The sequence below is a fragment of the Lacerta agilis genome, chromosome 1, assembly GCF_009819535.1.
Source record: "Lacerta agilis isolate rLacAgi1 chromosome 1, rLacAgi1.pri, whole genome shotgun sequence".
In the NCBI taxonomy this organism is placed as follows: Eukaryota; Metazoa; Chordata; class Lepidosauria; order Squamata; family Lacertidae; genus Lacerta; species Lacerta agilis.
Genome location: NC_046312.1, coordinates 118,283,975 through 118,308,267, shown reverse-complemented (window position 1 = coordinate 118,308,267; position 24,293 = coordinate 118,283,975). Strand labels below are relative to the sequence as shown.

The window sequence follows — 24,293 nt, the reverse complement described above, 5'->3', positions numbered from 1 at the left end:
AAAAAGCAAAGACATCACCTTGCCAACAAAGGTCCGTATAGTTAAAGCTATGGTTTTCCCAGTAGTAATATACGGAAGTGAGAGCTGGACCATAACGAAGGCTGATCGCCGAAGAATTGATGCTTTTGAATTATGGTGCTGGAGGAGACTCTTGAGAGTCCCATGGACTGTAAGAAGATCAAACCTATCCATTCTTAAAGAAATCAGCCCTGAGTGCTCACTGGAAGGGCAGATCCTGAAGTTGAGGCTCCAGTACTTTGGCCACCTCATGAGAAGAGAAGACTCCCTAGAAAAGACCCTGATGTTGGGAAAGATGGAGGGCACAAGGAGAAGGGGACGACAGAGGATGAGATGGTTGGACAGTGTTCTCGAAGCTACTAACATGAGTTTAGCCAAACTGTGAGAGGCAGTGAAGGATAGGCGTGCCTGGTGTGCTCTGGTCCATGGGGTCACGAAGAGTCGGACACAACTGAACAACAAAATAAACATATTAAATACCGGTATGTTGTTGCAGTGACTCAAAGACTGCCCATAATAATAGATAGTAGAAACAGATTTCTGGGCTTTTAGCCATTGCCATCCCCTGTCCCGAATCATGTCAACTTACTGACAATTAAGGCATTTTGATATCAGGGGATCTGAACTCAGACTTGTGATACAATTTTAATCAATGCAGCAACTTAAGGCAGAATTGGAAATATATACTTTTCCAGTCCTTAAGAGGCACTAGTAAAAGCCTGTTACACAAAATACATCAAAATTGTTCTCTCTCTCTCTTTTCTTAGCACCATGTGCTTTGATCCGATATGCTGCTGTCTGGGTGAACCACATTAAAAAGAACAGAAAGGGGTGTGGGTGGAAAACCTTCTGCAACTTTAATGTGTTATATTTCTGTTGGCACCATCTCTTCCAACTGAATGGCAGCTTCTCAAAACAAACGAGGGGAAAGAAACGGAGATCAATTTGCTCTTTACTGAAAGCCAAATGATGAACCTTGTTTCATCTGACAGAATTCATTGCAAAATTCATAGGGTGCTTTTTTTTAAAAAAACGAGAGTCCTTTACCAAATATTGTCACTGAATATCTAGCTCAGATTTGGATCGCACCTTCAAAAGTTTTGATTTGACCTAAATAGAAGTTGCTTTTTATACTCTTGGTATAGCGGTTTATTTAGGCTGCTATTAGACTTCCAGACTGCAGCTTCCTCAGGGACTGAAAGTGTTGTGGGTTGTGGGGAAGTAACCCGATATAGAAGAGGTACTAGCTAAAATGGGGATGTTCCACAGTCCCTGTTTTGCACAAAGATAGATACACACACCATGGTGTGCAAGTGCCAAATGAGTGCTGTTGATCCTTTAAAAAAGCCCAACTTTGTGTCGGTTTAATATGGCTGAGTTCCTACTTGGAGAGCAGCGAAACCTTGCCTTGGTAATTATGCAGATTGACTACTGCAATGTGTTCTTCTAGGGGCTGCTCTTAAAGACTAGAAACATCTGATGGTGCTAGATGTGACAGCCTGCCTAGTCAGAGTGCCTCTATCAGCAAAAGATAAATGCTAACACAATACAAATAGCTGCTTATTATCTGTAATCTTCTGAATGGCTTTCAATATGTACATGTGTGTGTGTGTGTGTGTGTGTAAAATTTTATTATCATTTATTATCATTTAATAAAATAAAATTTTATTATCATTCATACCACAGCAGCAGCATAAAGCAAACACAACATGCTTCAATTTTTATTTTTTATTGTTCATCCTTGGGCATGCAGCTATTGAAACACTGCTGAGAAAGAGCGCCATAAATATAGCCCAACCTTCTGATCTCTCCCCAACCTCCCTCTTCCCTGCCGCAAATATTCCCCGCCGCCTATCTCCCAAACCACAAATCACAAAGTCCAGATGCATCTTGAATAAATCCGAGCCGTTTCAAACCAGAAACACCAGATAATTTAATTAATTGGAACACAGCAGATTGGTTATCGGATTATGCAAAGCCAGAGACAGGGTGAAATGCCAAAGGGTGTCCAGCACTTCTTAAGTGGAATGTAATGCCCACAGCTATCATCAGCCTCGGTACTAATTGATGGAGCTGAAAGCTTTGTAAGAGATGGACGGCAGGCCAGCCTCAAAATATTGTAGCTGAAGCATTTCTGTCTGCTTCCCTTGTGACCAGAGTTTGCAAATCCATGGACAACATGATTTTTGTTTTCATTTCATTTCTTAATTCAAATGCTCTTCAATGGTATTTAATTTAAACGTTCTTTAAATAAGGGGAACGTGGTGTTTTCCCCATGAAATAGACTACAGTGGATGCTCGGGTTGTGAACGCTATCCGTGCAGGAGGCGCGTTCGCAACCCGCAGCGTCCGTAACTTGCAGCGCCACATCTGCACATGTGCGGGTTGCGATTCGCTGCTTCTGCGCATGTGCGAAGCATGATTTAGTGCTTCTGCGCATGTGCGAAGCGCCAAACCCGGAAATAACCCATTCTGGTACTTTCGGGTTCGGTGCAGTGTGCAACCCGAAAACGCGCAACCTGAAGCGGCCGTAACCCAAGGTATGGCTGTATTCTAAAACGTCAACATATTGACTCTGCCAGCTACTTTCCATGGAGTGAAAATTAAATGTACACATAACATTCTGGCAAGTCTTGCCACTCTAGAATGCATTTTGTAATTTTAAACGTGACTTTAGGAAGTTCACAAATCTAATTCCCCCACAGCAGGTGATCAGATGCAGGACATAAAAGTAGGGCTGCCATATTTCAAGAAGTAAAATTCTTGAAAAGGCACTTCCTGGCTCTGTTGTCAGACGTTTTGCTGATTTCCCAAATTCCTCCTGGATGTTATTTTCGCGGCTTGAATTGCCCCCTGGTATTCAGAGCCATACATATAGGGGTAAACAGAAGGTAGAGCTCAACCTACTAGGTGATTTGCAGTAGATCCACCTCTTCCTATCCCACTTTTAAAACCATTAAAGCTAGCTGCACTCATCGTATCATGCAGCTCCCATTTCCATAGCTTAACTATGCGCAGGGCAAACCCTCAATAAACAGTGCTAAGTATACATCTGGGGCAACACAGCACAGTACAAACAGCACCATTTATATTTCTGTCTGTGTGAACCAGTCTTCTGCTACTACGCAGGACTGCACTTGTACGACAACGACGCTTCACATTCCCAAATATCACTTTAGAGATATCCTCAATTCCACTCCCCCATATGAATGTCAAGCTACCATAGGTGATACATGGAGAAATATAGCCAGCCCTTTGCAATTTGTAGCTTTTCCTCCCAGTTCCGATTGCTCTCTCCTGCCATCTAGAGAGCATGTGTAAAGATCCACATTGAAAAATAATTTTCAGCTCTTAACGTTCACAGTACTGTACAGTGGTACCTTGGGTTACATACGCTTCGGGTTACAAACACTTCGGGTTACAAACTCTGCGAACCTGGAAGTAGTTGCTCCGGGTTGCAAACTTTGCCCCAGGATGAGAACGGAAATTGCGCGCTGGCGGCATGGTGGCAACGGGAGGTCCCATTAGCGAAAGCGCGCCTTAGGTTAAGAACGGTTTCAGGTTAAGAACGGACCTCCAGAACGAATTAAGTTCTTAACCCGAGATACCACTGTACTCGGATTGACCAGGGACATGTTATATCCTTAAGGGAGACCAGCAGCAAGGGAGGTGAATGTATGTCAATAAGGAGACGTCTTCTGTCTCTTTCTCCTGAAACGGAGGGTTGTTGTTGGCAGAGAAACACACTAGACAGATAGGAAACAACACTTTCTGAAATCCAGCAAGAGTTGCAGCGACAAAACAAAACAAAACAAAACAAAACGCGCACACCCAGAAACGACCCATCCCGGTGCGCTTCTCTACACCAAAGCGCTGTTTTGGCTTGTATTGAACCTGATACTGCGCGCAGTTTCCCCGCGCGCAATCACCTCCCCTTTAAGACCCTGCTACGTTAGGAAAGGGTGGTGGTGGAGGGACTACAAGTCCCATAATGCAGCGAAAGTGACCGCCCCTTTTGGGCAAGGCATGTCGGTTTGAAGCCGGGGAGGAGCTCCATGGAAACATATTCCGCGCGCAGCGGCGCGGGGCGGAGAGGAGAGGAGGAGGAGTCCGCGGCCGCTGCGCTCCGAAGGTAGCCGGGGGGAGAGAGACCTGGGGCGCTTCCCGCCGCCTCTAGGGAAAGAGGTAAGTTGCAAAGGAGGAGGAAAGTGGATCCGGAGTGTGCAGGGCGAAGCGAGGAAAAGGAGGATCAGCTGCACATCTCGGGGCCGGTGCGATCATTAATCAGTAATCCATCAATTAGGCCAACTGGGACGCAGACCTCGTTTATTGACCGTTGAGGGGCACCGTTTCTATACAGATTATCTTTTGCTCTATGTTTTTTTTTAAAAAAATCTGGTGATGTGTTGCTTTTATATTTCCAAGAATCCTATCGCTTCTGGGTTTTTTTTTTAAAGCAATTTTTTTTATCCCCCCCCCCCTCCAGGTTGGTGTGTGTGCAAATAAGTTAACCTCGCCTAGGGCGCAAAACAGCCTAGCACCAGCACACTGGGCGCCTTGCTTAGGGGTTGCTAATAATAATAATAATAATAATAATAATAATAATAATAATGGTGATTTAATTAAGAGGTGAGGATTAGGGATAGGTGGGGATATCTGTTTTGTCATCATCTGTATTGGCCTTTTGCAGCAAGTCTTGGGGATTTGAAAACGGCGAGCACTTGCACTTCTTAAGTGACGGTTTTGTTGTTTCTGCATCTTGGCAATACCGTATCGGTTTTGTAAGCGTGGGCGTAGCCAAGGGGGGCAGGGGGCAGCTGCCCCCCCTCCCCAATCAAGTAAATAAAAAAAAAATAGCCAACTGACCAATCTTGTTGCAGACAGCTCAGTTCTGCCCCCCCCCCCACCACATAAATCCTGGCTACACCCATATTTTAAAGTTTATATTAATAGTATTTTTAAGAAACTAAATTATTATATACACCAAAATAATAGAGAGGGTCACTAGGAAGAGAGAGGGGTGAGTGGGTTGGAGTCTCAGATGCAGGGAATGGTTGGAAGGAGGAGGAACAACACAGGGGGAAATGATATCGCTGGGATGGATTGAAAATGATATCACTGCTTTTTTTTGGATAATTTTTCTTAGTTTTCAATTACAGTCCAATAATAGCCTCATTATAACAATGCCAAATTTTAATACAATTACTAATATCAATCATTTGGATACCAAAATACAGTAACACCTCGGATTACGGTACCCTTGGGTAACGTAAAATTTGGGTTGTGAAAGCGGCAATCCCGGAAATCTTTTGCTGCATGCGCAGAAACGAGGTTTGTAGCTGGCATCCCGTTAAGGTCTTGTTTAGTTCTTAGCTTTTTCCTGTATTCACTTCATGCACTTAACCTTACTTTTTACATAATTAATAAAGTCCATTCCCCCTCATTTCAGGGATTTTCACGGTACCTTATTTGTTTTGTGCAGATTCATATTCCCGTGACTGTCTTTTGCTCTGTTGCCATGCATGTATGTGCAGAAGCCGTCCCTCCGGTTGCGGAAACCTCAGGATCCGACCGGAGCTCCGGAACGGATCCTGTCCGCAACCGGAGGTACCACTGTATATAGTTTAGCCCCCCCCCCCGCTTGCTAGAATTGAAGGTTTGATTGTTTTCTTTATTTCTGCATTCCAAAATCTTATTAATTTCAATTACACTAAAGTCAGGATAACAATCCCTTCTACAACTGCAATATTAACAACTTCCATTCTTATTGACGCATTAAATGATTTATGAAACCACAAATGAGGCACTCTATAACCTTATTCTTCCTGTGTTTGGCAATTATTCTGTCTGTCATGTTTCTTCCTGATATCACTTCTGCCTGCAAACGGGGGCCAACCAGGTGCCCCTGGAACCCTTAATGCAAAGCCATCAAGGTGATAGCAGCTGACTTCCACTCAGTTGTTTCTCCCTGGGATATGTTTTGTAAAGCATATGTGAAGCTGCCTTTGAACATTTGTTTGCTTTGACTTCAAGTGTCTCTCTCTCACTCACTTGGAGGCATTGCCACCTGCTTAACTGGTCCTTTTCAGTGGAAACACCTGGGATTGAAAGGGGGGGGGAGCTGTCAGTAGGTGAAGAGTCTGCCACTGAGGAGTCTGTCCCATTCCTCCAATAAATGGGAGGCATACTGCTTCTGCAACAGGTGTTCCAAATCACAGCCACTAATTTAGATTAATTGCGTGTTGTCGGAATAAGTCATTTCTTTGGTTTATTATTATTATCCATCTACTGCCAGTCAGTGTTTGAAGAGACCATGCATTTTGTTACAGGTAGGTAGCCGTTTTGGTCTGCCATAGTAAAAAATAAAATAAAAAAATCCTTCCAGTAGCACCTTAGAGACCAACTAAGTTTGTTCTTGGTATGAGCTTTCGTGTGCATGCACACTTCTTCAGATAGATTTTGTGAGAGTGGAGACTGGGATTTTAAATAGAGATTTTTTTAGCACCTTCACCAAATTCAAAATTCCCAGGATTCTTAAGGGTAAGCCATGGCATAGATATTCCTCTGGGCCCTATTAGAGATGGAGTAATCTCATTGCCTCCGTTCTCCTTTTTTTGACGTTTTGCTTCTCTCTCTTTCCATTGGGTGATCAAGAGGTACCTCTGACTTTTATGTTTGCAGTTAAATGTTGAATGCTGAGACCCTGATGGCGAGGCCAATAATCTTCCCAGTGAGTGTCCATTCAACAGCTCCTGAAACCTTCGTTGTGCTGAACCAGAGGATGAAAGTAGTTGAAGAGCAGACAAATGCGCTTTTGAGGGAACTGCATACTCTGGGCATTGATGGACAAAGGTATAGTCAAAATAAATGCTTTGAAGCTCAAGTGTATGGATGTTTACATGGAAGTCTGTTCCACTGTTATTTCCAGGGATGTAAACACAGGACTGCAACCTTCATTCACCATTTTCCTTTATTTGCGTGATCTCTCTCTCTCTCTCCGAACGTCTGACTGGCCTTTGCTACCAGCACCCAAGTTATTAAGAAGTTGATGTGTTCTGATTTTTAAAAGTCTTCTGAATCAATCCTGTATTGTTTTGAGACGATGTAGTTAAGTTTCGTTGCAGATGAAGGGCACTGAAGTGAATGAGGTATTGACATGAAGATCAGACCTTTTTATTTACAGTCATGGGGAAAAAGAAAGTGCACCCTCTTTGAATTCTGTGGGTTTACATATCGGGACATAATAGCAATCATTTGTTCCTTAGCAGGTCTTAACATTAGGTAAATGCAACCTCAGATGAACAACAACAACATATGACATATGATACCGTGTCATGATTTATTTAACAGAAATAAAGCCAAGATGGAGAAATCATGTGAGGAAAAGTAAATACACCCTTACAGCTTCCATAGGAATTAAGAGGCTAAGTAGCAGACAGGGGCTAATTTCTATTGTTTGACTTCAGGCACGTCCAACAGGTAGATCATGATCTACCAGTAGATCACTGGGTGTCTGTGGTAGATCACTGGTAGATCACTGGCTCCCCCCAAAGAAGCCCAATAACTTTGGCTCCCCTAAAAAAAGCTAAACATTTTAGTCCTGCAGCCCATAAAAAGAAGCTCAACAACTTTGACCTGAACCCCTAAAAAATAGGGATTTCCTTCCTAAAAAAAAGTTCAACTGTGACCTGAACCCCCAAAAGGGGATAGATCACTGCCAGTTTTTAACTCTGCGAGTAGATCACATTCCCTTGGGAGTTGGCTGCCCCTGTTTTACTTGATGGGGACTACACCCATGTTTCAGGGGTGATGAGTAACTAGTCCCCAACTGTGGGATTTCCCACAGCTTACTTGTATGGCAAAAGGATGGAGGTGAATTTGAGGACCCCCTGCCCTGTGCAATTGGCAGCGAGAAATGGGTTTTGCCTCTTAGCTGTGTTCCAGCTTGCAGCTATGCGTGCAGAGAATGTGCACATAATACCAAGGATATATGTACCTGTGGAATCGCAACAACGAATGGGCATCTTGTTTCTTCCAGCATGGAACTCTTCCCTTCGAAACCCTCGGAGAACTCTGAAGGCCACCAGACCATCAGCCCCGTCCGTGCCAGAACGGCGTTTGGCGGAGCAAAGGACACGCTGTGGCAGACCTGCGAAACTCTCGTGAATCGGATGTGCCGGCTTGAAAGTGTTGTGCAGACCATGAAGCTGAGTATGTTCCGGCTGCAGACAGAAAAAGAGCTGAACCCAAAGCATGCAGGTAACTGTAGGGGGCAGGAACCAAAGGCTGGTGCGTGCAGTGACGTTAGATTCATGGGTAGGCAAACTAAGGCCCATGGGCTGTATGTGGCCCAATCGATTTCCCATTCTGGCCCGCGGATGGTCTGGGAATCAGCGTGTTTTTACATGAGTAGAATCTGCCCTTTCATTTAAAATGCATCTCTGGGTTATTTGTGGGGCTTGCCTGGTGTTTTACATGAGTAGAATGTGCGCTTTTATTTAAAATGCATCTCTGGGTTATTTGTGGGGCATAGGAATTCGTTCATTTATTTTTTCCAAAATAAAGTCCAGCCCCCACAAGGTCTGAGGGTCAGGGGACCGGCCCCCTGCTGAAAAGTTTGCTGGCCCCTTTGTTAGATACCTCCTTAGATATATTTCTATAGTTCTTGCTCTAGGAGCAATCCTTAAACTGCGTGCCACAGGTTTGCTGCTCGCATGCCCCAAGGAATTAGCTGCTTTGTCTTCCTTGTGAGCCCAGATCAGCCTCATGCAAACAGAGTTTCATCTCCTAATCTGCCTTTACTGTTGGAGGGTAATTCTAGCATGCCTCTGCATCAGGTCTGCCTGGTTATTTAATTTAATTAAATTTCTTACATTTAATATCCCACCTTTCCTCAAAGCGACCTACAGACGTCTCCTTGTTTTGTCCTTGTGAGGTGGGTTAGGCTGAGGATTAGTGACTGGCCCAGTGAGCTTCTTGGCTGAGTGAGAAGAGATGGTTAAGGGGTGATATGATAGCCATGTTCAAATATATAACAGGATGTCATATAGTGGAGGGTGAAAGGTTGTTTTCTGCTGCTCCAGAGAAGCGGACACGGAGCAATGGATTCAAACTACAAGAAAGAAGATTCCACCTAAACATTAGGAAGAACTTCCTGACAGTGAGAGCTGTTCAGCAGTGGAATTTGCTACCAAGGAGTGTGGTGGAGTCTCCTTCTTTGGAGGTCTTTAAGCGGAGGCTTGACAGCCATCTGTCAGGAATGCTTTGATGGTGTTTCCTGCTTGGCAGGGGGTTGGACTGGATGGCCCTTGTGGTCTCTTCCAACTCTATGATTCTATTCTATGCTCTTGGAAGCCTGAGAAGCAGGGCTCACTGCAAAGCACCCCTGTTTCTGCCTTGCTGTCTTACAGCCAATTTAGAGCAGCGCCTCAACGCGATACAGGAGGAGCACATCGGAGAACTGAAGGTGCTTCAGATGGAGGGAAGAGTGCTGTGCCAGCAGCTGAGGGAGTCCCGGGAAGAGGAGGAAAAAGCCAGAGGTCAAGTTCAAAAGCTGAGCGCTGCTTTGGAGATTGCAACTGCCACAAAGGTACGGAAGTTTCTGATGATCTAGTCCAGGCTTCCTCCACCTTGGCCCTCCAGATGTTTTGAGACTACAGTTCCCATCATCCCTGACCACTGGTCCTGCTAGCTGGGGATCATGGGAGTTTTAGGCCAAAAACATCTGGAGGGCCGAGGTTGAGGAAGCCTGATCTAGTCTGTTAACCAGGGTGGATTTGATTTAAATCATTAGTCAGTAAGACTTGATTTAAATCTTTTTTTTTTACAGAAAGACTCCTCCTTGATGGTATAATCTTAATATTTACAACCAGATGAAGATTTCGTTTTTGGAATAATAAATTTTCAGAGTATTTTTTACAGTTATATCAAAAATTACTGATTTGGTTTTGCTCTTAGAAATACATAGATAATTATGAAATTATTGTGAAGTTTAATAAGTTAACTGTTTATATTTGGACAACTTTTCTGCTGTACTTTATTGGAAGGAGAGAAATAATCATTTCCTTAATAACAATTTAAACAATTTATTTTACTAAAAAAAATAACATCATAGCATATGTATCTGATTTTTTTTATTTTTTTATTTTTAAATCTTTGATTTTTATCCACCCTGCTGTTAACAGATCTGCAGTTTTGTAGATCACTGTTGCTATACTGTGGACTTCGAAAGGATTGCTAAATGTTAATATGCTGTAAGGTTTAGACATGCATCTTATACTGAAAATGGGAATGATTGAGAGTTGCTATTCTTTCGCCGTATCCCTCAAAATGGGCTAGAAATCGTACAGCGGCGGCTGGACCGAAGAGTAGATTACAAACCTCACGCTCTTATCGGTATGGTTGCTTATGCGGAAAGGACGGGGAGAAACATTGTACAGTTGGAAGGGAGCCTCAAGATCATCTTGTCCAACCCCCTGCAGTGCAGGAATCTCAACATGTGGTCTCCCATCCAGTATTGCAACCATACCAGACCCTGCTTAGCTTTGTAAACGTGCTAGCTGTTACTAGGAATTGCAGGTAGGCTGCCTCTCTTAAACAGCATTCTTGGTTAGCTCCTCGTATCACACAACACCAGTCCCAGTTATTTTCCGGGGAGCTAGACTTCGTTCTAGTTCCAAATTTGGGGTGTGTGTGTGAGGGAATTGCCCTTAATGTTAAACATATGTATTACGATAAACTTATACTCAGACATATATATATTATAAACTTGTGGGTAGAGGGAAGTGTAGTCTGATAACTGCCTTCCCCGTTCTAAGCTGTCTGATGGTGTGGTTTAAGACAAGTGTCAGAAAAGTTGTTGGAAACGCAGATGAGTTGAAGAGCAATCGGGATGCATTACAAAGAGCCCAGCTTTGAAAAAAACAAAAACATTTGCACATCCAGCCCACCCATGCACTGTTGTTGTTTTTTGCAGAGAGATGTAACAGTTGCTGCTGATGAGTTGAGGGCAGCGAAAAATAAGATGAACCGTAAACTGCAAGAGGTAAGGGCAGAAGGATATTTGGGTTACCACGGGGGGGACGGGGAGTGAAGAAGATGACCTCCCTAACAATTCGAGAAGGCATGGCGATTGAAACAAGGAAATAAATCTGCTGGCGATGCTCAGAATATTCTCCATGAGGTGCCCCTCTGCCTGGGGAGGTTGCATCCGTTTCGAAGGCCAGCACGTGTTTTGAATATTTGAGATGAAACTGTTTCAAGCTATGGGCAGGTGTAGAATATTTGCTAAGAGTGTTCTACCATTGTCCACGTTGCGGTAGGCAAATACAGCCATACCTTGGATCCCAAACACCTTGCGACTCAAACGTTTTGGCTCCCGAACACCTCAAACCCGGAAGTGAGGTGTTCCGGTTTGCAAATGTTCTTTGGAACCCGAACGTCCGGCGCAACTTCCGCAGCTTCTGATTGGCTGCAGGAAGCTCCTGCAGGCAATCGGAAGCTGTGCCTTGGTTTCTGAACGTTTTCGGAAGTCGAATGGACTTCCGGAACGGATTCTGTTTGACTTCTGAGGTACCGCTGTAGAGACGATTGCACGCAGCATGGCCCCCAGGCTCGCGTTTTCAGTGCTCCCTCCCAGTGCCAAGCAAGCTGCATGTCCTAGAAAGAGAAGTTTTAGAGTCTTGCACTCTCATAGCCCTGGTTTGAAACAGAACTGGTTTTCCAAACCGCCTGCTTTGTCGCTTGCAGCTGACGGAGAAGCTGTCCAAGGAGTCCAGCATGCGGCAGTCCTTGGAAGAATCCCAAGCAGTCCTGCTTATCGGATGCACGAAATGGAAGCGACGGTGGAAAACGAAAGGAAGCAAGTGGGTGAAGCGTCCGTTCTCGTTTTAGGATTTCACCAGAACAATACAGTTTTGCAGGCTACTGACAGGCGACTGTTGTTTCAAAAAGTTACGACAGCATGTTGTTGTTTTAGTCTTCTTAGTCGGTGTTCGACTCTCCGTGACCCATGAACCAGAGCATGCCTTGGAAACTCACTTTCTTCTCAAAACTTCTCCTTTTTTATGTCCATGGAGTTTTCTTGGCAAAATACTGGAGTGGCTTGCCAGTTCCTTCTCCAGGTGGATCACATTTAGTCTAAACTCTCGGCTATGACCTGTCCGTCTTGTGTGGACCTGCACAGCATAGCTCATAGCTTCTTGGAGTTTATTCAACCCCCTTCGCCACGACAAGGCAGTGATCCATGAAGGGGTACGACAGCATAATATTCATATTATTAGTAATCAATTAAATTTGCATACCACCCTATACCTGTAGGTCTCAGGGTGGTTCACAACATAAAATTACAATATAGATAATACATAATACGTAATATATAGTAAGAACAGAAACAAACCAACAATCTTCCCTTCCGCAGCACATTTAAATATCAAAATGCTCCTCTTCCTCCTCCTCTTCCTCCTACGGCAGGGAGGTTTGGCTGGGCCCTTCATTTAGGTGCCAGGCAAAAAAATGTTCCTCTTTAACCAGACCTTTGGCTGATTGATATCAATGCCCTTTTAAAATGTGCTGGGCGGGGATATTGGGTTGTTGTTGAATTCATTTTTATTATGTATTTTGCATTTTTAATCTATGTAGTGAACCGCCCTGTGACCTGCACGTATGGGAAGGTATAAAAATTTAATAAGATAAGAATACAGCAGTTCTTAGGTATAGAACAATAAAAAGGAAGGTCTACTACAACTTTTCTCCAGACCTACTGCATGACCACCCCCTGCTGTGCAGAGGCAAGAATATATACACATTCTTGCATACCGGCAAATGGATTATCAATTAATTAATTAATTAATTAATTAATTATACCCTGCCCACCTTGCTGAGTTTCCCAAGCCACTCTGGGCGGCTCCCAACAGAATATTAAAAACACAACAGAACATCGAACATTAAAAACTTCCCAATACAGGGCTGCCTTCAGATGTCTTCTAAAAGTCAGATGGTTGTTTACCGTATTTTCTGGCGTATAAGACGACCCCCACTTTTCCAGTTAAAATATAGAGTTTGAGATATACTCGACCGCAGATTCTCCACCCGGCGTATAAGGCGACCCCCGACTTTGGAGAAGATTTTCCTGGATTAAAAAGTAGTCTTATACGCCAGAATATACATTCCTTAACATCGGATGGGAGGGTGTTCCACAGGGTGGGCGCCACTACCGAGAAGGCCCTCTGCCTGGTTCCCTGTAACCAAGTTTGGTGGGGTATAAGTAATAAATTAGAATTAGTAGTAGTAGAAGTAGTATCAGTAGTCTATACTGGTAGACACTCTTCGCAGATTCATGCAAGGTTCTTTTCCAGCCCTTTTAGAAGTTGCTAGGGGTTGAACCTGGATCTTTTGCATGCAAAAGATGGCCTCTGCCACTGAATCGCAATCCAAGATTTCCAGTGTTCTCTCCCTGAGCCTTAAGGGTGTGTGCGGGAGAGGAGATTAAGGGTGTGCAGTTATTTATTACCTGTCCTTCACCATAAGGTCCCTGGGCAGGTTATAGCATTAAAAACCAATATTAAAAACAACTTAAAACTTTGGTTGCTGGAATGGCAAAAATGACCGGAAGAATCAGAAATCAGGAAGACAAAGATTTTAATAAAGAATGGGGAAAATTTATAACTTACCTTAAAGACCATTGTAAACAGTTAAAATTGTTAGCAGGATTTGAATAACACTTGTAGTTAATGGTGAATTTTGGAAATAATCCAAGATTTGGGTGTCCTAAAAGATGCAGGAGGGAATGGCTAACAATAGGACCCACAAAGGGGAGGAGGGAAGTCCAGGAGATAATTTGGAATCTTGTTTTTATGTTGTGTGTTGATATGTGATTGTAAAACTGAAATTTGAAAAACCAAATAAATAAAATTAATATATATATATAACTTTTTTGGTTGCAAACAGTACAGCTATAGCTTTTTCATTCTTCAGCTGTCTAGCTCAATGAAAGGCTTCGTTGGTGGTTTTATTTTTATTTTTTAAAAAGAATTACTGAATGCATATTTGGGTGCCATTACAGGTTCACATTCTGCAGCAGGACTGTAACAGCCTCCGCCAAGATATTGAGATATCTCGGGAGAGGCTGCAAAGGGAGGAAGAGAAGGCTCTTCAGTTGGAACAGCAGTGTGCACAGCTTAAATCGGATCTAGGTATGCAAGTCGTTTTGGATCTTCTTCATGCCTTAAGGCCAGTCCCATGCTCCATGTGCTGCACCTGTATAACCAGCAGTTTAATGTGGGAAGTGACTCACTGAAAACCATTGCAGTGTGCAAGCTCTGCCTGTGGCATTAAATCTGCGACGGCCTGTTCCCATGTGAACTGGACTGTGAGACCAGCTCACTGAAAACCATTGCAGTGTGCAAGCTCTGTCTGTGGCGTTAAATCTGTAGCGGCCTGTTCCCATGTGAACTGGACTGTGAGACCAGCTCAAGTCTTAAGGATAGGGGCTTTTGGATGTCTTCCCAGCCTGCTTGACGAAAGAGGAAAGTATGTCTTAGCAGGTCTGGAGACTAAACGTAGGATGGCCTATAAATGTGTAGTAGTAGTAGTAGTAGTAGTAGTAATAATAATAATATTTATACCCCGCCTATCTGGCTGGGTTTCCCCAGCCACTCTGGGCGGCTTCCAACAAAAGATTAAAAATACATTAAAACATCAGTCATTAAAAACTTCCCTGAACTTCAGATGTCTTCTAAACGTCAGATACAGTAGTTGTTTATTCCTTGATATTTGATGGGAGGGTGTTCCACAGGGCGGGTGCCACTACCGAGAAGGCCCTCTGCCTGGTTCCCTGTAACCTCACTTCTTGCAATAAGGGAACCGCCAGAAGGCCCTAGGACCTGGACCTCAGTGTCCGGGCTGAATGATGGGGGTGAAGACGCTCCTTCAGGTGTATTGGACCAAGGCTGTTGAGGGCTTTAAAGAGAGCCAGTGTGGTGTAGTGGTTAAGAGCGATAGACTCGTAATCTGGGGAACCGGGTTCATGTCTCCGCTCCTCCACATGCAGCTGCTGGGTGACCTTGGTCTAGTCACACTTCTTTGAAGTCTCTCAGCCCCACTCACCTCACAGAGTGTTTGTTGTGGGGGAGGAAGGGAAAAGGAGAATGTTAGCTGCTTTGAGACTCCTTCGGGTAGTGATAAAGCGGGATATCAAATCCAAACTACATTAGCACCAACTAAAACAAACATTAACGTTGGAGTGAAGTTAACTCCAATAATAGTGGGATAGGCATTGACAAACTGAATGACAACAAATATATTTAGAGATGACACGAAACATAGCAGGTGGCTACGCATCCAACTCCTAAGGATGTTGTAGTGACTGTTGGAGATTCTGAAAAGAGAATTGATCGAGCTTTGAGGGAGTTGTTTCTTTTCTGGCTGCATAACTGCAGTATTGCGACATTTCAACAACAAAAAATTACAGATGATCGGTTTCATCTTCAGTAGCTGTTACGGATTTTCATCAGCACTTAACAGGGCCAGGTATTCTTTTACATGATAAACCGCAGTACTATCAGAGATTGCAACAGAATTAGTCTCACCAGGTTCGTTTTATGAGTTTAAAGACCTCTTTCTTCAAAAAATGAAAGAGACAAACTGCCGCTTTGGCTTGTGTGACAACATTAACAGTCCACAGCCCAGCCTTGTAGATCTTACTCAGAAGGGATTCCCTCCGAGTCCAATGGAAAGTATTTGCAATAAGCCTGCATAAGGTTTCAGCAGCTAATCCTTTCTTAGGTTACCGTAAAAAAAGTCATCTGTCTAATATTTGTCCTTGCTTGTCAGTCCAAAACAGTATTCTAGGAAAAAAGGTGCCTGGCGCAGCAGTTTCTGTAGCAGAGTTCTATATTTGGTATTTTGATTTGGGGAAAAAACACCCAACAACATCTAAGTGATGATGGTTACATTTGATTAATAGCTTCAAAATCTGATGACGCTTTCTTTCTGTGGGTTCTGTTCTAGAATCCCGAGAGAATACCATCTCCAGGCTCAGCGAAGAAGGGAAAGTAAGTTTAAAAACAGGAATTTTGGAATTTGGCAGGATTTCTCCCACCCCCCCTTTAATGCCTTGGCCCCACATATATCTACAGTTCAGGTATGTGCAGCTGATACAGCAAGGGCGTGTGGCTAATTATTCAAGAGCTGTACTAATTTAACTGGACTGCCCCATTACATGAAAAATGAGGTGGAAAAACGGGATGTATTAACACACCTGGTTGAACTGCCTGCAATGCTTTGCCTGTTTGAAACATTTTCCCCTCGGGAGACCCTTTTACCCCTCTTCTTTTCTTTTAGACTGCACGGCTGTCTCTGAGCAGGGAACACGAGGAGAACACGCAGCTGCGATCAGAAATAGCCTCTTTGCGAGAGGTGGCAGAAAAAGTGCAAGTAATGCGATTAAATTTTTTTTTTTTTTTAAGGACTTGGTTCAAAATTATGTCTAGCAGAAAAGAGAGATTGCTTTGCCAAGGTCTGGGTAAATTTTGCATGTGCCATTTTGCATGTGTGTGGAATATGGGGTGCTGGTAGAACTAGAGGCTGGGGAACAGTCCCCCAGGAATGTCTGGTCGAGGTCTTTCCTCGAGGGGCAAATGCGGTGCTACCCCTACAACCTCCTGTTTAGTCTCAGTTTTGCCCTCGTTGAACTCGGCAGCGAGGAGGATGGGGACAAAACCAGAGCAAGTTGAATCCTGCCTGGCGTTGGCTGTAGGACCTGGTGACCTAAGGCCCATAGAATCCCCACCCCTCTTCAGGAAGAAAGCTAGGAATAATGAATTGGTAGACACTTCTTGTGACTCTTGTGTCCTTCCTCAAGGTGCTTAATGAGCAGCTGACCCAACAGTGTGCAGAATTGAACGACAACCTCCGAAGTGTTACCGCGGGGAATGCTCAACTCTTTTCAGATCACCAGGCCGCCCTAAAGGTATGGAGCCATTTTCACGCGTGTTTCAGAAACCGTCCTATTAATCTGCAATGTGTATGCCGTGCACCATTTCCGTAGGTTGACGACGGGGTTATCTGGGTTGGGTTCGATCTCTGAGCGCGCTACCAAGGCAGGAGCAAAGAATTGTGGGAGGCGAGCCCGTTCTCCTCAGTCCCCACCCCCCCAGACAGACTTTTGTACCCACTAACATTTTGTAATATGTGAAGAGAATAAAAAAATTAAAAGCATAGAACATATCTGCTGCTGTTGCTACAGGCAACAGCTGTGGAAGCTCATGCTCAATAGCATGGGTCTGCGCTGAGAAGCAGCCAAGGTGGTCTGGCCTCTTCACCAGCCGCAGCTTTTGTAGCTGCAGTCAGTCTGGGCCCTGCCCTCTCAGGTCAGGTGGAAAGAGGCCTGCAAAACAGTGAGCAGCTCTTCACGGCCAAAATTTTGAGGCTGAAAATGTTGGGGATTCATTTTATCATGATATGCGCCTTCATAATTCCTCCTTTCCTTTTTAGGCGGAGCAGGATAAAATCAATCAGAAGCTGCAAGAGCAAGACTTGATTCTGGATGCTGCCCGGGCCAGTATCACAGCGGAACTGCAGATTGTGCAGAATGAAAAAGCTCAGCTCCAGAGAGAGATGTGAGAGCTAAAGTATTGCTTTCCTTTCCTGTGTGTGGCCTGGCTTCCTTTTATTACCTCCTCTTTCTTTTTTCTTTTTCTTTTAAAAAAACATCTTAATACAAGCTCTACTTCAGTCTTAAATGCATCTCATTCTGTGACATACATCTGCTGTCCGAAATGTGAGGCCTGTGGCTGCTTTTGAAGGTCCCAAAAGTAACAACAACAATAATATACTTCTGTTTCAGTGTATCTGAAGAAGTGTGCATGCACACGAAAGCTCATACCAAGAACAAACTTAGTTGGTCTCTAAGGTGCTACTGGAAGGATTTTTTTTTTATTTGGTTTTTAATAATATATTATTTATACCCTGCCCATCCGGCTGGGTTTCCCCAGCAACTCTAGGCGGCTCCCAACAGAACATTAAAAGCACAATAAAACATCAAACATTAAAAATACAGGGCCGCCTTCAGGTGTCTTCTATAAGTTGTGTAACTATTTATCTCTCTGACATCTTATGGGAGGGTGTCACTACCGAGAAGGCCCTCTGCCTGGTTCCCTGTAACTTCGCTTCTCACAGCGAGGGAACCACTAGAAGGCCCTCGTACCTGGACCTCAGAATGATGGGAATGGAGATGCTCCTTCAGGTATACTGGGCCAAAGCCGTTTAGGGCTTTAAAGATCAGCACCAACACTTTGCTCAGAAACGTATTGGGAGCCAATATAGGTCTTTCAGGACTGGTGTTAGATGGTCTCGGCCACTCCTAGTTTCCAGTGTAGCTGCCGCATTTTGGATTACCGTATATCGCGGCGTATAAGGCAACTGGGCGTATAAGATGACCCCCAACTTTTCATGTTAAAAAACAGAGTTTGGGGTATACTCCACCCAGCCCGGGCTCCATGGTGGCTGAGATGGCGGCGGCTGGAGCGGTGGGGAGAGCCTCCCCTCTTGCTGCACAGGAGCCCTCCGCGCTTGCCGCCCACACCCAGCCCAGGCTCCATGGCGGCTGAGGCAGCGGCTGCTGCTGGAGCGGTGGGGAGAGGCTCTATGGCGGCTGAGACGGCGCACGCACGCTGAGACGGCGCACACACGCAGCCAGTGGCGGGGCGGAACTCCGTGTCACGTCGCATGATGTTGCCAGCGTACAAGACGACCCCCAACTTTAGAGAAGATTTTTTGGGATTAAAAAGTCGTCTTATACGGTAGTTGTAGTTCCAGGTCACCTTCAAAGGTGTGTAATGTATTTTTACTTTCTGCTTTGCTCCTCAGAGAAGCCTTGCGTGCAGAACACGCTGCCTGTGGGCATGAAGCTTCCGAACTCCAGGAGACTACAACCGCTCAAAAGGAGCTCCTGGAGTCCACAGTTTGCCAGAATCGGAAGTGAACTGGAGGCAGCTCTGCAGGAGAGGGACTCTCTGCTGAAGGAGAAGGAGAGGCTAGAGGAACAGGTACCACGCACGTTTGCCATGTTCTTATTTTTAAAATATTGGGTTGCATCCTAGTGTTAGGTCTACCCAGAGTAAACCCACTTAATTTAATGGGCATGGCTGACTTAGGTCTGCTTAATCTCAGTGGGCCCACTCTTGGTTGGAACAAGCCATTACCGTATTTTTCGCTCCATAAGACGCACTTTTTCCTCATAAAAAGTTAGAGGAAATATCTGTGCGTCTTGTGGAGCGAATGGTGGTCCCTGGAGCGAATTGCCCAGGGGCCAAAAGAAGAGCATGCTTTTTATTTTACAAAGAGAAAAGGGGGTGTTGAAAGAACCCCGCTCAGCAGCTGATCAGCAAGAGACCGGGAGAGAGGAAGGGAAAGGAGAATGTTAGCCGCTTTGAGACTCCTTCGGATAGTGAAAAGTGGGATATCAAATCCAAACTCTTCTTCTTCTACTCTTCTTCCTCCCCCACAACAAACACTCTGTGAGGTGAGTGAAGCTGAGAGACTTCAAAGAAGTGTGACTAGCCCAAGGTCACCCAGCAGCTGCATGTGGAGTAGCAGAGAAGCAAACCCGATTCACCAGATTATGCATCCACTGCTCTTAACCATTACACCACACTGGCTCATGTGCACATGACAATTTTTCTTTCTAACCTTTTTGGGACTGCAGGCATATTGATAAACAACCCTTGATGGGAGGGCAACATACTTAATTTCACCAATTCAAGATTATTTTGTAGAAGTTCAAGGGGAGCCCACTCTCCTCCAGGGAGGAAGTGCAGGCAAATAGATCACATGTGTAGATCAATAGTGGGATAAAACGAAATGTGAGGAGCAGTGCCGGTACAAAGTTAGAAGCTGGCGGGCTGGGGTTTGGTAAGTTTATATTTTCTCTCTCAAATACCTAGGGAGGTGAAATAGAACAGCTTGGATCTTCCTTTAGTGAGATTGATGATGAAGCTGTTTTTTAATCCTTGGTGGCAGATGCAGAAAGCAATACAGGAAGTAACGGAAGAGAACAAAAGATTGGAAGCGGAGCTAACAGAACACAAGGTATGATGTCATTCATACCACGGCTGCCGACAAGACTGGTTTACACTCTGTTCGTACTGGGGATGCATCAGAATTAACTGGATTGTGGCGGTCAGTTCTCGATCCAGTGTGGTTCTTCTGAATAAATTCAGTCAGAATAACTGAAGTTAAAATGAATTCAAAGCCATATGAAGCCTCACTCGGCTTGGGACATCAACAGCCTTTGTTGGTGGTGTACCAGCAACTGGGATGCGGGTGGCGCTGTGGTCTAAACCACTGAGCCTCTTGGGCTTGCCGATCAGAAGGTCGGCGGTTCGAATCCCCTCAACGGGGTGAGCTCCCGTTGGCTCTTCCCCAGCTCCTGCCAACCTAGCAGTTTGAAAGCACGCCAGTGTGAGTAGATGAGACTATTTTTGGTGAGCTGCCTTGAATCTGCATGGTGAAATAAGAAGCAAGCAATTAATAATGGCGATTTCCTTCCTTTTTTTTCAAGTTGGAAATCGGTCCTCTCAAAGATACCGTGAAGGTGTTGGAAGAAGAAAACAAGAATTATGGAGCGGGGAAGCTGCCTTGGAACACCAACATGTAATTTTCAGTCTCAGCAGAAATAATTCCATAATATTTCACAATATTAGAACAAGGTTCTCCCTTTTTTAAAAAAAGTAATCTGTAAAAAGAACGAATAGTAAGCAACAGACCCAGTATGCTAAGAGTTTTGTCGTTTGTTTGGGGAAACCAAGCTTTAATATCCATGTTCAATATATATTTAATTAGTTGAGGTGGGATAGCCAATGTGGTGGCTCCAGATGTTGTTGGACTACAACTCCCGTCATCCTGACCATTGACCAATACTGGCTGTGGTTGATGGGAAATTGTAGTTCTACCAGGCCCACCCCCACACTGGCTACTCCTGAGCTAAGGCAAATGCCTGTTTAATTTGGCTTGCTTCTGTTATTCAAGTGTTCCACCATGATGGTAGACCACAGTGAAGACTTGGTTTCTCCATCTCTGTCCAGCCAAGAGAATCAGAACCTGAGATCCGAGGGCTCTTACCAGGCCCAGGAAGTGGTCCTTTATGTGGCTCTTGACCAGCCTGCCACACAAATTACTGAACAGTTATAGGAAACGGATTCCCCTTTTGAATGGGGAACCCCGTTCCAACCCAGTAATGGTTGCTGCTGTGCACACTACAGCCTCGGCCTCTTCTCCCATTCCTTCTAACGAGCATTGCAGACATCAGTGGGGTGTGAGCATGAAAACAAACAGGGGACTTTATGGTTGTTAAGAGGTGGAGCAGAGAGTCCACTGTGTGCATTCAAGTGGAATCAACATTTCTGGTGGAAATACAATCCCTGGGACATATCCTGGATGGGCCGTTTGGCTCTCCACCCCATGTGTTTTGACCTCCGTATTGCGCAGACTGTTATGTTCTGCCGTCCCCTGCTTTCATCCTGCCTATATTTCAAAAAGGCTTTCTGACCTTGAAATCCCCTGGAGAGTCAAGTCATACTGAGGCACAACTTTCCTACTGATTGAGTTGGAGAGTATGATCGCTGCATCTCTCCTTCTTTTGGCTACTACATACACAACCGTAAGCTCCTGAAACACGTGTTTTTCTTCTTCCGTTCAAGGAGAGAGAGAAATACTGGGCCCGGCTAAGCAAAGACTAAGATGCTTTTTTGAGTGCGGTGTTTGTGAGTGGAATGAGAATGACCTCTGCTTTTGTTCCCCCCCCCCCCAGCATGCCCAACAGCAAGTGAAGCAAGTTCTGGAAGAGCTGACGGACACCAAAAATAACTGGCTTACGAGAAAGGGAAACTTCAGGTATGTCAGCTTGTGGAGTAAGGCCGGCCACTGGCTGTTGGCCTTCTCTCAGTTCTTCCCAGCTGTTAGACCTTTGCTCTTTTCAGTGCTGCTGTTTCCTGGGTGGGGATGAACAACTGTCTCAGTCCTGCTCCCACCCAGCTTAAAAGGACTCAAGAGTAGAAAGCATGTTCCTTTGTGGTTGGCTGTGTTGATCTTTGGTTTTCTGTGTGAGTGGGGTGGGTGGGTGTTTTGGATCAGGTTAGCCATATTGATTTGTATGCTGTCGGTACAAGCACACCCTACGTCAATCGCGACCTCTCACCACCAAAGAAACACAAGCGAGCAACAGAGAACCAACACAAACGATGCTGACTCCAAATCCTACATACACTAAGGAAAATAGAAACATCGCCTCCCCACCCCACCCTCCCCCCATCCCATCCACCTCCTTCCCCCTTCTCTGCCTAATGTCTCAACAACCAAAATTGATTTGTAAAAATGTTACATGGAAAAATGCGAGAGACATTTTGTAAACCAAGAAAATCTTTAATTAAAATAAAGAAAGAAAGAAAGAGTAGAAAGCATCAAAATACTAGAGCTTTAGTCTTTTGGTGTTAACACAGCCCGAGTTGTAGTAGTGCTGATCATGGAGACATCCTCTTGTCTCTTGAGAGGCTGCTGAGTGTTGACTACGCAGAAGAGCAGCAAAGTCCTGGGGCCAACTGTGGTTTTATTGCTGGGGGCCACTTGGCTGTTTCGTTTCAGTTCTCAGGCTTTTGTACCTTATCAGGGCTTTTTTTTCAGCCAGAACTCACTGGAACTCGGTTCCGGCACCTTCTTCATAAGATCTCAGGGCGGTTCACTTGAATGATATACAGGATATGAACAAGTAAATAATTAAAACCCAAACAGCAATAATTTGCAGAGAGGGAACTCACAAGTGCATGTGTGCATCATTAAAAAGGCTCTTTATCCATGCTAGGTTGGCTTCAACTAGGGCCAGGGCCTTCTCAGTACTGGCCCCGACTTGGTGGAATGGTCTGTCACAAGAGACCAGGGCTCTGCGTGATTTGGCATCTTTCCGCAGGGCCTGCAAGACGGAGCTGTTCCACCTGGACTTTGGGTTGGTTTCAGTTTAACCCTGATGTTTCGTTCTTTTGGTGTGGTTGGTGGGCTACTTAAAAATGAGGCTGCAGTTTAGATTTAATTTTAAATTGTATTTTAATCTGTATTTTAATGAATTGTTTTATGTTTTTGTTGTGATTTTATTGGTGTTAGCCGCCCTGAGCCCGGTTTGGCGGGGAAGGGCGAGGTATAAATAAAAATTTATTATTATTATCATTATTATTATTCATCCAAGCAAAATGGCAGATTGTACCTCTGAGGTAGCTTTGTATTGTTACGAGATAGATTTTTTTTTAAGAAAGGAAAAGGAAAGAAGGCTCCATCATGCTGAGCTTGTTATTTTGAAAGCGGTGTGCACAGGGACCCTTTAAATCGGGGGCGGGGAGCCCGTGGCTCTCGATGGTGGTGGACTACAACTCCCATCATTTCTGCCCATTGGCCATGCCAGCTTCCGCTATGTTGCTGGTTTTTTCAGTTCCAAGTGTGCCTATAAACAACAAAGCTACCAGATTTTTTTTTTCTTTTGCCAATTTTTTAAAATTGATATTCCATCATTTTTGACAAATTGTCACCAAATCAATTCAATACAAATTTGAAAGTTGGGCTTCCCTCCCAACCCCAGGTGTCCCCTCTATTTCCTCCCTCCTTTGCTGCTTCCAAAAAAAAACCACAACTCTTTTCCAACTATCATTTCAAAATACATTCATCCCTTCTCCCTACACATCACCTGTTCCGTTATCAATTTCTGCTATGGCTTTTTACGCATTGTTATAGCCTGTCCTCAAATTAGTTGAATGTGAAGTTAATTGTCTTCTATCTATCAATAATGGTCGTTCATAAGTTTTCAAACATTTCCGTCTGATACCTCTTGAGTAACACTTTGCCTGAGGAAAACAGATCCTGCTTCCTCCAGACAACATACACACACATTCCTCCTCAACATGGCCTTGAACGTTGCTGTCTGACATCTGGCCCCAGTAATCACAGCTCGGCCTCGCTGGTCTGCATGCAGAGAGTGAATATGAAACCCCTAGGGGTGGGTTGTTGTTGTTTTTTGTTGTTGTATAAATATAATATATATATATCCCCTCCCCGCCACACTGCCAATCTCACAGCATTAGAAAATTAACAGGTAGGCTTACAGAAGCAGGAGGAAGGGGGGAAGTCTTAATTTAAATGCCCTTTGATTTGGATCATTATGACTGATGTGCCACTAGAAGGACAGATCCTGAAGTTGAGGCTCCAGTACTTTGGCCACCTCATGAGAAGAGAAGACT

General features: G+C 44.4%; 1 protein-coding gene across 1 annotated transcript in view; it reads left to right on the top strand.

Annotated features, from left to right (window-relative positions):
• Nucleotides 1-4,123: 4,123 nt before the first annotated feature.
• The window catches only part of CCDC150 (coiled-coil domain containing 150), a 37,515-nt gene continuing 17,345 nt past the window's right edge, over nucleotides 4,124-24,293 (top strand). The window contains 19 exon segments of the mRNA XM_033168872.1: nucleotides 4,124-4,203; nucleotides 6,700-6,870; nucleotides 8,057-8,277; nucleotides 9,429-9,607; nucleotides 10,994-11,062; nucleotides 11,767-11,830; nucleotides 11,833-11,882; nucleotides 14,081-14,210; nucleotides 16,027-16,070; nucleotides 16,360-16,452; nucleotides 16,880-16,987; nucleotides 17,512-17,636; nucleotides 18,886-18,982; nucleotides 18,984-19,064; nucleotides 20,038-20,106; nucleotides 20,579-20,630; nucleotides 20,633-20,670; nucleotides 21,827-21,878; nucleotides 21,881-21,909. Of these exon segments, the coding sequence (XP_033024763.1) occupies nucleotides 6,704-6,870; nucleotides 8,057-8,277; nucleotides 9,429-9,607; nucleotides 10,994-11,062; nucleotides 11,767-11,830; nucleotides 11,833-11,882; nucleotides 14,081-14,210; nucleotides 16,027-16,070; nucleotides 16,360-16,452; nucleotides 16,880-16,987; nucleotides 17,512-17,636; nucleotides 18,886-18,982; nucleotides 18,984-19,064; nucleotides 20,038-20,106; nucleotides 20,579-20,630; nucleotides 20,633-20,670; nucleotides 21,827-21,878; nucleotides 21,881-21,909 (1,668 nt within the window). The 5' untranslated portion in view covers nucleotides 4,124-4,203; nucleotides 6,700-6,703.